Genomic DNA, 13,543 nt, shown 5'->3' on the forward strand with positions numbered 1-13,543 from the left:
GTAAGCACTCTATACACCCTGTATCCAGGCCACATTTTTAGAAACCTTTTTTTCAAGAAGGTTTGAGCTCCAATATAAACTCTCAGCCACACTCACCAAATGAGAGTAAGATGTGACCCTGGACAACAAAATCAGTCTTGAGTGCCAATAAATTGAGATTTATACATAATCTGAAAGCTGAACATTTCCGTTGATGTATGGTTTATTATGATCAGACAATATTTGGCTGAGATACAAAAAAATCTAAATACTGAGAAAATCGCCTTTAAATTATCCAAATTAATTCTTAGCAATGTATAGTACTAATCAAAAATTAAGTTTTGATATATTTACGATAGAAAAATTTCAAAATATCTTAATAAATAATTTATAACATAACTATTAATAATAAACACAAATAATAAAAATACAAATATGTTGATTTTTATTTAAAATAAAATTTAAAAGGTTAACTGTCTGTCTACTTTTCTGGATTTTATATCTTCTCTGGAATGTGTACTAATCTACATTGCACTTGTGTACTTCAAAGATTGTTGGCTTTTACAAGAAAATTTGAAGCATGCATTGCTGGAAGTCACTTTGAAAAACAAAAACAAAAAAATATATAATAGTTATAATAAAAAGAATACATTTCTGTTTTACTTTGTCATACATTTTCAAGCCATATGAAATGTTTTTGCCTCCGTGTTTTAGACCTGCAAACAATTAAGTACACAAGTTTTTTTTATTTCAGTCATTAGTAACTTTGTCTGGATCGTGTAACCCAGGGCGGTCAAACTGCCTTGCAGAATTTAGATTTAACGCTAATTAAACAAACCTAATAAGTCCTTCTTCAGGCTTATTTGAAAACTACATGGTATGGGTGTTGGAGCAGAGTTGGAACAAAACTCAGGAATGAGTTTGACACCTGGTGTAACCTGACGGTGTTTGTGTCACTAGAAAACTGATTAAGACCCACCCTGTGCTTCTTCGTCTTTTAGAGGAGCTCTCATTTGTTTGTAAGTTGCATGGCTTTTACGAGTCAGGTCAGTGAATTTCTTCCTGAAGGAAATCTTAAAGCTCTCACGAGGCTCAGCACATGTGACTGATTCCCTTATCAGCCCTACCCTTACAACCTGGAAACTGTTCTCATGGAGACAAGCACTTATGAGACACACTAGATGTTTCTCTCAGGGAGAGAATACAAATACAGCATCCATTAAGTAAATGGAATGTTCCGTTAGGACTGTGTCACTCCGGCAGGTTTATTTGTTTTATGATGATCAGGTTTCATAATCAACTTTTGGCTTGAGACTTTGGTCTTCAGTGACCTCTGCTGTTTGCGTTACTGACCTCTGTGTCCTACATGCATGCTACATCAATAACATGACCGCTACTGATGATGCGGCAGCTGTAATTGACAAGGAATTACCTTACTTGGAGGTTCAGAAAAAACTAGGGATATCACACTTTGGTTTTGTAGAATAGGAAACAATCTTAGGAATAATAATAAATATTATTATTATTATTATTATTATTATTACTATTATCATTATTACTGTGTCTGTATAAACATTGTTTTATTATTTTAAACTATTAAATCTAAATTAAATATGTAAACATTATCATGCAATCAAAATGTACACTACCGTTCAAACATTTAGGGGTCGGTAAGATTTATTTTTTATTTATTTTTTGGTTTTAAAAATAGACAATAGACTTTAAAAGTACTTAAAATAGTTATATAATAGCAATTAGGCAATAACTGTTCAGATAAAAAGAATCAAAACAAAGTAATAATACAGTTTTATTGAACAAAGCCATTAAAAAAATATAATGTAATAATATAATAAAAACTTAGGTACATTATGTATTATATCAAATGCCTGTAGAAGGGCGCCAATGGCCTGACGATTGTTTTTATACTTTACAACATTAATCCGTATTCATTCAAAAACAGCATCACAGTGTAGACAGAAGGCCAAAATGGAGACGTTTTTCAAAATTATAATGAAAAATTGTAATGTTGTCCTGTACAGTAATTAATAGAAAGAGTGCATAAGAATAGTCAGGAAACGCATGATAACAACAGTTAAGCGATTACATTAATAAAACATCACACCCTGCACTACAGAACCGCAGAGACCACCCGATCTCACCTCTACACTCTAGGATTTTTACACTGGAGGAGACGAGAGTTCACGACTCAATATTTCAGAAGAGATGAGTGAGAGGCTGGGCTGTCTGAAAAGGGGAGAGGTGCTTTTAGTAGGGCTGAGTCACGGGTGAGCAGCAGTGAAGGAAGACTTCATTCCTCGCATGCTAAGAGCTTCAGGTTAGACTCAGGTCTGTGTTTCTTTGTCTGGCTTTAGTCACAGGTTTTTGTTTGAGGCACTCACCATTTTGGTGAGCTTTTAACTTGCTCTTTGTCTTTTGTGGTCTAGTTTTTGTAAGCTAGTCAGTTTTGAGAAAGGTCATTTGCAGGTCCTACACAAGTTTGGCAGGTTGTGTGCAGAAGGTCAGAAGTACAGAGCAGTGAATCTGACCTGTGAGACTTGGAGTCTACATTTAAGCAATAAGGGAAGAGTCACCATTCGGTAGTGTGAATAGTCACGACTGAAGGTCATTGTTAAGTACAATGCTCAATGCAGTTTAAAGGAAAGCACAGCCTTGAGTGACTTGTTGATTTATACAGTTGTATTAGGGGTTTTTGTTTTTTTTTCTGTTAAGAAAATTCCACAAGTGGTGTCCTTCCAGATCCAGCCAATGACATAACAGATTTTTGGTATGCAACAAACATAACAATACCATATAAGAGATCTGCAGTGATACAGTGTCTGATGTCAGAGCTGGTACGGTGTTGTGGATTTTTCCATGCTTTTTTAACAGTGTGCTGACCAATCAGAAGTCAGGAACAGAACTACTTAGTATAATAAACCTTAAAGTACCACTGAAGTGCCCTTAAACAAAGCAATATTGTGTTTGCGGTATCCACTAGTACTTGAAAAAGCCACATTTGACAGCTTGTGACCGCTATATCATATTAAAAATGTAAGTCTTTCTTAATAGGTTCCCGTAATAGAACTGTTATAAATATACTGTTTCCCTGAATGAACTGTTATAAATGAACTGTTCCCAAAAATATACAACTGATTTAGCCTACCTATCATTGTTAAGGCCCCAGTAGTTAGTTGTTGTTGTTTGTTTTGTTTGTGTTTTTTGGACTGTGAAACAATGGGGCAGTGTTGCTGCTTTGTGCACAAACTAATTAGTGCAAAAAAATCGAGGCACATGTGCTAACCGCACAATGTATGCAGGCCAGGATAGAAAAAAAAAGTGTGGTTACAGTATGCAAGAAATGTATGACACTAGCAATATAAGCATTACCTAGCATACACATAAAAACCATAGTATATTCTGGGCTTTAGAGAGAGAGACTTTTGTCAACTGTGCAAGGATAAAGTGTGATCCTATTTCCCCGCCTCTTTTCATCCCTTGTGCCTCTTATCCTTTTATTCCCACAGTTCTCCAGCCGGCACCAAACCAGGCGGTTCAGAATCTTTCAGATGTCCGCATGACGTTTTCCCGTCACAGGCCGCCCAACATTCCGTCTCCTCCGCCCCTCATTCCCACTTCCAAACCCACCGACAAGCCCTCCTTCATTCAGGGAGGCTCCATTTCACAGGTAAGAGAATTGCTTTTGAGTGTTATTTAAGACTCTTGGTGCTTCTGCTAAGTTTAAATACTTCCTACATGTAATGGGATCAAGGCAGGGGATCAAGATTTGTGTCTTCCCTGCAGGGAACGCCAGGAACGTACCTTCCTTCTCAAACGCACGCTGTGTACGTACCGGAGGTAGTCAAGACCACAGGAGGGTCAATCTCACTCGGTTTACCAAGACAGCAGGACCCTGCCAAACCTGGTGAGCAAGAGAGATTTGAGAGTATAAATACATCTTAATCCCACAATTAAACTCAGCTTAACTAGACTCAGCCATGGCTTCTGTGTCCGAGTTTCGTTATGAAGTTTAGAAGATGAATACATCATGTGGTGCATGAAATGTGTAATCTAAACACCTGATTGTGTTTGTGTGTGTGCTTAGTGTCATATATTAAGCAGGAGGAGTGTTCTCCACGTGGACAGAGCGCTCAGGCGGAGGGACTCTTATCCAGAGCTCAGTATGATGGAGTTGTCAGAGGTGAGATGACTAAAAATATACTATAAAACTTCTAAAGGTTCATTGTAAACAGTCTTAGCATTCAAACACAAACCAAACAATATTTTTCTTCCTCTCCTCTGCTCCCATTAGGACCCATACAGATTCCAGACATGAGAGGGCCACCTGGAAAAGGCTCAGAGGGCATGACTTTCAGAGGAGGCTCCATTACGCAGGTATCTTCATTATAGGCCTTGCTCTAGTATTTGAGTCATTTTAATTTTAACTTGTGTAGTGTTTCTCACTCTCACTCTGTCTTTGTAGGGCACTCCTGCCCTGACTCAGTCCAGTGTAGCAGCAGATCTGTTGAAAGGCACTATTGCTAAACTGGCCACAGAGGACCTGAGCAGCCCAGAGAAGAGCCGAGCTGAAGCTCGCGTTATCTACGAAGGCAAAAGCGGACACATCCTCTCTTTTGATGGTCAGAGCCAGAGCTGCTTCCTTTCTGGTGTGCTTGCGAGAACAGTATACCCCAATGATATTGAATATTTAAGTTGTTTTTGTGACAATTAGTTATTTTAATATGCTTTTTATGGTTTATATATTTTATTTTGTCAAAAGGCTAAAATTATAGTGTGATCAGTTTCTGCTGTATTTCCCGGCACAAGTTGAGTGGGATGGTGAAGTGCTTCTTTTCAAGGGCTAAATAACATGTTTGTTAGCAGTGCAACAAGAGCCGTTTCTATTTTTATGGAGCGCCAGAGCTTACCAGGAGTTTATTTTGACATGCTCTATTGATGTTCTTAGTTCATTGTATTACCATAATAAATCTCGCTCTGTGTTCCAACAGCCATTAAGAACTCTAGAGAGGGCACTAGAAGCCCACTCAAGCGCCCATATGACATCATGGAGGGGTCCCGTGGACACCCAACACGTGAGACAGCACCTTATGAAGGTTAGTCATGTTGTTTATCTGAGAATAGTAAAGCACAAAAGATTTCAAGTGGAGAGTGTGTTTGCCACTAGAGAATCTTTTAAAGACATTTTTCCTGTTTTCCTGTCAGGTTTGATCAGCAGAGCATTGCCAAGAGAAAGTCCTCACGAGTCCAAGGATCGAGCCATACTCACAGGATCCATCATGCAAGGTAATGCTGATGATGACATCACACTTCCTTACTTCCGTTCTGAAATTGTCATTTATTTTTTAATTTAATAAAAAATATAAAGACTAGATGTTTTCAACTGTAGTTGATTAGTATGTATTAGCATAAAGTATTGCGAATCATTTCAAATAATAATACAATGCAAAATATTTCTGACAGCTTAAAGAGCCACATAAGGAGAAAACTATAACTACTATAATTGTAGTACCGTATTTTTCGGACTATAAGTCGCACCTAAGTATAAGTCACATCAGTACAAAAATACGTGATGACGAGGGAAAAACATATATAAGTCGCACTGGACTAGAAGTCTCATTTATTTAAAACCAAGAACCAAGAGAAAACATTACCGTCTACAGCCACGAGAGGGCGCTCTATGTCTTCAGTGTAGACAACAGGAGCACTGACAATGAGGAGCATAGAGCGCCCTCTTGCAGCTGGAGACGGTAATGTTTTCTCTTGGATCATTACTCTTAGCTCATTTCTCTCGGTGCATGTTAAATTAATTTTGATAAATAAGTTGCACCTGACTGTAAGTCGCAGGACAAGCCAAACTATGAAAAAAAAGTGTGACTTATAGTCCGGAAAATACGGTAATTGCACATTTTTCAGAAAATGTAAGGAAATCTCTGCATCATGCTTAATCTTCTCTGCCATGCTTCAGGAACACCAAGAGCCTCTGCTGAAGTCTATGATGAGGCGTCCATGTACGGTAAACAGATCAAGAGGGAAAGTCCACCCATACGCTCTTTTGAGGGAGGCATCACAAAGGGTAAACCGTATGAGGCGGTGAACACCATAAAGGAGATGGGCCGCTCAATTCACGAGATTCCCCGTAAGGAGACTCAAGATAGTCGTAAAACTCCTGTTCTGGAAGGATCCATTACTCAGGTACTTGATTTGAGACTCTTAGTGTTTCCCACACAAAATGAAAGATGCCTTCAGACAACAGTTTATCGTTCTCCTAATTTTCTTAATGTGCGTCTCTCCAGGGTATTCCTCTGAAGTACGAGGGCAGTACTGTGAACCCGTCCGCCATCAAGCACAATGTTAAGTCTCTGATCACAAGCCCAATGAAGATCTCACACTCTGCCATGGAGGCAGCTGAGCGTGAGAGGGCCAAGTACGATGATGTGAAGTCGTCCGAACGCGTCCGGCACACCTCTGTAGTGAACTCCACATCTGTCCTTCGCTCCACACACACAGAAGCGGGAAAATCTCAGCTCAGTCCAATCATGTATGAGGACAGCAATGCACGCAGAACCCCTACATACACCGGCACCTCCATATCCAGAAGTTCACCTCTGCTGCGAGGGCAAGACGGTATGAATGCGGCACCTCTCGTTTACCCTTTCAATTGTCCCCAGACAGTTGTTCTTATAACAATTAAACCCTGATCATTAGCTTATGCCTAGCAGTCAATTGTTTTTTTTTGTTGTTTTTTTTTCTCAAACAGGAAGTATAACAACAGGTAAACCAGCTTCTCATGAGAGGAAGAACACACTGACTCCAACCCAGAGGGACAGTGTGCCCGCCAAGTCACCGGTGTCTGGGGGTGAACCTCGTGCTTCTCACAGCCCGTTTGACCCCCACCATAGACCTGTGGTACCTGGAGAAGTGTACAGGACTCACCTGCCACCACACCTGGACCCCAGCCTCGCTTTTCACCAGTCATCTTTTTCACGAGTCCTCGACCCAGGTAATTTAAGGCATTATGGAATCTCCTTCAGAACAAATAAAGTTCTTTGGATTAATAATGTAGTTCATGTAATGTGGTTCATGTTGATCTTTAAAACTTTATAAAAGCTTTTTATTTTCTTTTTTTTTTTTCTGGAAGAAGCATTAAGAGTTAGTTCACCCAAATTGTTAAATTCTGTCATTAATTATTCACCCTCATGTCGTTCCAAACCCTGCACGACCTTTTCATCTGTAGAACACAAATTAAGATACTTTTTATTCAATCAGAGAGCTCTCAGACCCTCCATAGACCACAACACAACTGCTATGTTCCCAGGTCTAGAACATAGCAAGGACATCAGTAAAATAGTCCATATGACATCAGCGGTTCAACCCTAATTTTATGAGTCTAGAAGAATACTTTTTGTGCACAAAGAAAACAAATATAAGGACCATTCTTATTGATTTTAAAAATGTCTCTTATAGAACAGTCTTCATTTAAAGTCTCTGTAAAGAACATTGTATTATTATTATTTAAAAAAACAAAACAATAGTAGTTTTTTAAATCTGACCCGTTGATACATGACTTAATCGGGCTCAGAGCACATGGCTAGTGGGCTAAGCTTTGCCTAGGAACGGAGAATTTGTGAATTATGAATTAGTTCTGTTCTGAAACCATGCTTTCTACAAACAGGCTCGCAGGAAAAACAGTTCATGCGTCACACACAAAATTGATTGATGTTCCGTGTAATGGTTCTCTCTTGAAAGCACTATTCCTATCTCATTGGTAAACATTATGTTTTGGTTTTTCAACCTGCTCTCATGCATTAGATAATAGCATTTCCTGCTCAACTCTCCACTACTGTGGCAAATCCGCAGCATTGACGTCAAGACGAGAACAGCTGTCTTTTCACCACTCGTCCTTGTTGTCCTCTGTACATTTCAACAGCGTACATGTTCCCACGGCAACAATCGCCGACCGGTTACCCCAACACATACCAGCTGTACACCATGGAAAACACTCGGCAGACCATTCTGAACGATTACATCACCTCGCAGCAGATGCAGGTCATACCGCGCCCTGATGTCACGAGGGGACTGTCCCCACGGGACCCGTCCATTGCCATCCCATACCCACCAGCTAGAGGTAAGGGGCATGATTGTCTGAATGTGTATGTTTGTTCGTGAAAGTGATTGAAAGTGTAGTCTGTAAATATTGTGTTTGTGTGAACTAGTGGCATCCTTTTCCAGAACATCAGAAGCAAATGACCCTCAAGCAAATTCTCATTGCACGTGAAAATTGTTTTTACTTCAAAACAATATTTAAATCCAGGACTGGGGCTGTTCCCTAAACATCCACTAAACCCATTTTTTTTTATTGGTTATGCATGTTCAAAAACATCTACAGGAACAAGGTTACCTGTTAAAAGTTGAAAAAATAAATCCTAGTAATTCTACAGTTTCAATCTGAAGGAGTTTGAGCTCAGACCTTTAGCAGGTCCTGCTGCATACATCTCCAATCCACAATGCACCATTTTTCTAGTTTTGATTTTGTTTTGCTTAGTAGAAACCAGCTTTCAGCCTTGGTGTCTTGTTATATTTAGTAACTAAGCTCTTGATAAGATATAGATGATTAATGAGCTACTTCAATTTTTTCAATTCCTCTTCTAGTCTCTTAGTCATTAGATGTTTTTAGAAGATCAGTAGAGGGTGTTGGCTCTTTAAAGTTAAGGCTGATTGGTTTTGGATGCTCACCCTCTGGCCCTTTGCTTCTGTCTGTAAAAGGAATAATTGATCTAGCCCAGATGCCACCTACCATCCTGTTACCTCACCCTGGGGGGACAGGTTCCCCCTCCCTGGACCGCATCACCTACATCCCTGGACCTCAGACCCCTTTCCCTCCTAGGGCATTCAACCCTGCCTCCATATCTCCAGGTGAGGATCCCACCCCGCCTCTCCTATCCAACACCTGAACTTCCCCTTCTAGTCCTGGAGGTGGTGCTTTAGAAACTCGCCCTTCGCTGCTGCTCTGAGATCAGTTTTGCTGTTTTAATCGAGGCTCTTTCTTCCCCCTAAAACTAACTACAGCTGTTTTCTGCATCACTATGGTGGCAATGCTCTGCTACTAAATCTACAGCATTGTGGCAAAAGGAACTACATGTCATCTGATGTATGAGCTTCAACAACAATCTTTTTTGGTCCTAAAACCAGTACCTGACCAAAATCGCTTCCTACCCGAACCAGATGTGCATTATTTATTATTTTAAAAAGAAAAACCCGGTTTGTGACAGACAAACCCGAGTCCAACTGACCCGGCGGACTTTTTATTTTATTTTCTTGGAGCTGAATGCAAAAATCAGCGATGTCCCAAGACCAAAATTAGAAACCGCACAGCATGTGTAGGTTTAGAAGTGGTCCCATCATCTTCCTTTATTTGTAGATGAAATTCTAAGATTTGAACTCATTTTGGCAAATAATGTAGCCTTTGTAATACTTTAAGTAAAAAATACAAAAATGTACAGTTATGATATAATTTTGGGTTTTTCCACAAATCCACAAAAATAAACCACTCGTTAACTTTCAAATTTGTCAATCACACATCAAATGACAAGGAAATTTGTTGATATTAATCTCCATGACAGTCATTTAAAATTACCTGGAACAAAAGGCTACTAATATCACACACGACCCATAAGGCACCCATCTAGTGCGACTCTGAAGGGCTCAAATTTATATTCTTTTTCACTGGCTACTAGCGAAACCAAACATGCAGCACTAGTTTAGTTGAATTCACAAACAAAAAATTATTTTAATGAATCAATCAAGAAGATGCACAATCTGTTCAGATCAGTTTATCGACTTGGCTGGCTTCCTGCTGGGTTTTCTGTGTGGTGACACATAAGGGATTCGATTGAGCATATTAGCAGTTACAAAGAATGAAGAGAGCTGCTGATCTTAAGATGTATGTGCACGTAGGATATTAGTCAACTGAAGTGCTAGCCCTCTCTGTTGCTCTTCCCTGAGAAGCTGCCTTTACTGCCCGCTTATTCTCAAACATCATATTGAGTTGAAGGCGAGCATTGGCCTTGGCTCAGTAGTGTCATATTTAAAGATTGTCTTGGGAGCGCAGGTGATCTGAAGGTAAGTAGAGCTGAGGGGAATTATGACAAGTGAACCTAAAAAAAAAATTATATTGCTGGATATGTTTGCTATCTGTGTGAGTATGCTTTTCGAACTGTTTAATGGCTCCTGTGTCTGTTATTCTACAACACCAGTCCTGTGCTGATCTTTAGCAACATTCCATGTGCTGTCTTTGCATATGGTTTGAATCTTGTACACGAGTACACATATACATAAGAATAGTTCAAGTTTAATATTTTGCTTTGTACTCGTTTTAAACCGTCAAGGTGCTGGTGTGCAAACCATATTTGCTGGCGATTCCAGAAGAAGGCAGCTCTCTTGCTGATCTTAAACTAGCAAGCTTAATGTCAGATTAAGGTTTAAGATTTAAAGACAATCCTGAGTAGTGTTGCCCATATTTTCACACATTTATTTTTCAGCTCTGCAGGTACTGATTCTTCCATTGTGTCTGCTGGTGAAGCATAGTAATAAGCGTCTGCATAGTCCATGTTTATTTTTGCTCTTTACTCCACCACACAAAGTTACGCTCCTATAGAGGAAGCAGCCAATAAGCAAGAGGATTCTTTTAACGTTCAATAAAACATATTTTAACATGGTTAAGTACATAGAGGCGCAAACTTTTTTACGTGTGATTAAAATATAGTACTCGGTGTAGTCCTAATCTCTTCTGAGTGTTCACCATTTAAATGACTCTTCACAAAAACACAATTTGTTTCATAATGTTCAAAAAGTTTTAAAGTGACACCAAACTTCTGAATGGAATGCACCTTAGTTTTTCAATTCAGGTTTCTCCATCTGGCAAAGCTGGCATGCAAGGAAACTAGCTGGCTTGATTCTAACCAATGAAAAACCTGATGCAGTGTTGCACAGTTCACAGACATCCCATTATATGTCGTGTTGCATGTAACACATTGATTTTATTTACAAATATTGTGTGTCCATCGATTGGTTAGAATTGTATTTGTTGTAACCTCTTGACTGTTGTAACACAAGTAGATTGTGATTGCATAAAACACTGAAAATAACTTGTGAATACTCTGGTGTTTTTGTAATACTTCTAAACAAAGACAAAGGTGAGGCATGTTTGTTTGTGGGCAGCTTTTGTACTTATATATTTATGTCATTGTCTTGGAGAGCTTTGCATTTCCCCCCACCCATGGGAACTAGCCATTTCAGTGGAAAAGGGGTAATAATACATGCAAACATGTACTAAAGAGAATGCCTTGGTTGATGGATTAGTGCCTTGTTTATTCATATACGTTTGTATATCTGTGCAATTTTACATCACTGATATCATTCTGGTAATCCTAACAGCAGCACAGCTGGCCCTCTCAAAGTGCAGCAAGTGTAAAGGGCCTTTTTGGTTGTAACCCCACTTTTTGTGTGTTTCCTGTTCTTCACTCCTCACAGGACATCCTGCCCATCACAGTGCCACTGCAGCTATTGTGGAGAGGGAGAGAGAGAGTCAGAGAGAGAAGGAACGCGAGAGGGAAAGGGAAAGAGACCGGGTGCGAGAAATGGATCAGAGAGAACGGGAACGCGCAGCGGTGGAATATATGCGTGGAGGTAAGACTACTCCGAAGGAAATTATATCACCAATAATGGTCCTTTCTTCTTGATATGTAACAAACTGATGTGTTCTGACAAAATTTTCAGGACTTGTTTATTTTGCAGGTTCTGAGCAACCTGGCCGACCAGGCAGCCGTAGTTTTCTGCGTTCCACTTCACCTTCTGTGAGATCACAGGAAGGCGTCGTCCAACAGCGGCCGAGCATCTTCCAGGGCACCAACTCCAAGAGCGTCATTACACCACTCATGTGAGCAATGCACTATTTAAGACCACAATCTAATAATCATTTACTAGTTTTATTATTAATAATTACATGCTCACAATAACCCTTTCAAGTCGATTAACGCATGTATGCGTTTTGAGTCATTTTCTCCTGATAACCCCAAAAAGAACTTATCTATAGAAAGCCTGGAATGTATAAAAAAGTAATCCATATGAAAACAACGCTATGTCTGTTTTTCATATCTCCCTTCATTATATTTAATGTGACCACGCCCCCGTGCTGAACGCGCTATTCAGATTCAAACTGAAGCGCGCGGCTTGAATACGCCCACACAGAAGGGGCGTATTTTTATTCCCCCTAAAAAAAACCTGAAAAATATGATCAGCTCTTTTCAACATTAATAATAATAATAATAATGATGATGATAATAAATGGGGTTTATTTGGTAGAAAATAAGATTGTTAAAAGGATTTCTGAAGGATTGTGTGACTGAAGGTTGCCAAAAAATTTGTTTGAAAGTCAGCTTTGATTGTTCCTAATAAACTGTTTAACTGCTCCCCCAAGTGGATATTAAATTATGTTGTGGGATAATTAAATATATTCTTAATAAACTCCAAACATAAAATTATATACTTTTATTTTGTTCTCACATTCTTTCTTGTAAGTCCTCCCTCAGAGTGGCACAGTTGAATGAGAGGCTCATTATGCAGCTCATTATGCGGGCCTTTGTCTTCTCAGGTGTAAATCACAATGATATTCATGGTAGTTGACGCCTACTCGCATATGACTTTTACCAACAAAAAGTGTTTTAGAAAATTTAAATCAATATATTGTTTTCTGTGAGTGAGTAAACAAGATGATTTTCACATCATTCAGAAAGAAAAATTCTAGGCTACAAGCTCCAGTTCTCAACTTTTCCGGCAACCAATTTTATGTATGTGTTTTATTGCCTTATTCAAGTGATTTAACATTTTTAGTTTTTCACTAACCATGCATAACATTTTTTTTCTCAAAAATACAATCATGTACATGCATGCATTTCACATATTATTATAGCCCAGTTTGTGCTGATTACAGTGATATTAGACTTTACCCATTTAGATATTTATAAGAAACTGAAAAAAGCACAAATGTCAGGGCATGACAAAACTTCTCAAGGCCCCAAAAATACCCTTAGACTCCAGAGGGTTAACTTTATTTATGTTATATAAACTTTATATTAACTTACTGTATTATAAACTTATAAACCATTTTATATTTTATCTAATTTGTTTTTATTTATCTATTTACCTTTTTTGGCTTTTAAAGGGATATTTCACCCAAACTAAAGAAAAATGTGAAAATGAACTAATGGGCATATTTTTACTTTGCTCGAAGCATAAAACCTCACTGGTTCTCAAACAACAAGCAAGTACAGTTGGCCTTCTGCTTTCCATGTTTGTTGATCAATGTGTGCATGTGAATAAAAGCCTAAATATCTGGTCATCAGTGATCATACCTATTCAGAACACTTGGGTTAAACCATTTAGTTCATTTGGAATTCTTATGCAGTCACTTTAATGAACATTATATATATATATATATATATATATATATATATATATATATATATATATATATATATATATATATATA

At 38.6% G+C, this 13,543-nt stretch overlaps 1 protein-coding gene across 20 annotated transcripts in view; it reads left to right on the plus strand.

Moving 5' to 3' along the window:
- Positions 1 to 13,543, plus strand: part of LOC127957976 (nuclear receptor corepressor 1) — a 77,565-nt gene that overhangs the window by 55,965 nt on the left and 8,057 nt on the right. For 9 of the 20 annotated variants that reach the window (XM_052556724.1, XM_052556723.1, XM_052556722.1 and 6 more), the window contains 14 exons: positions 3,504 to 3,664; positions 3,781 to 3,901; positions 4,082 to 4,177; positions 4,289 to 4,371; positions 4,460 to 4,643; positions 4,986 to 5,090; positions 5,200 to 5,280; positions 5,963 to 6,189; positions 6,291 to 6,621; positions 6,755 to 6,997; positions 7,925 to 8,122; positions 8,761 to 8,910; positions 11,527 to 11,682; positions 11,773 to 11,932. In XM_052556724.1, coding sequence (XP_052412684.1) covers positions 3,504 to 3,664; positions 3,781 to 3,901; positions 4,082 to 4,177; positions 4,289 to 4,371; positions 4,460 to 4,643; positions 4,986 to 5,090; positions 5,200 to 5,280; positions 5,963 to 6,189; positions 6,291 to 6,621; positions 6,755 to 6,997; positions 7,925 to 8,122; positions 8,761 to 8,910; positions 11,527 to 11,682; positions 11,773 to 11,932 — 2,296 coding nt within the window. The remainder of the gene's footprint in view (positions 1 to 3,503; positions 3,665 to 3,780; positions 3,902 to 4,081; positions 4,178 to 4,288; positions 4,372 to 4,459; positions 4,644 to 4,985; positions 5,091 to 5,199; positions 5,281 to 5,962; positions 6,190 to 6,290; positions 6,622 to 6,754; positions 6,998 to 7,924; positions 8,123 to 8,760; positions 8,911 to 11,526; positions 11,683 to 11,772; positions 11,933 to 13,543) is intronic. The other 11 variants (XM_052556735.1, XM_052556734.1, XM_052556729.1 and 8 more) reach the window with 5 other exon arrangements.

The sequence above is a fragment of the Carassius gibelio genome, chromosome B5 (genome assembly GCF_023724105.1).
Source record: "Carassius gibelio isolate Cgi1373 ecotype wild population from Czech Republic chromosome B5, carGib1.2-hapl.c, whole genome shotgun sequence".
In the NCBI taxonomy this organism is placed as follows: domain Eukaryota; kingdom Metazoa; phylum Chordata; class Actinopteri; order Cypriniformes; family Cyprinidae; genus Carassius; species Carassius gibelio.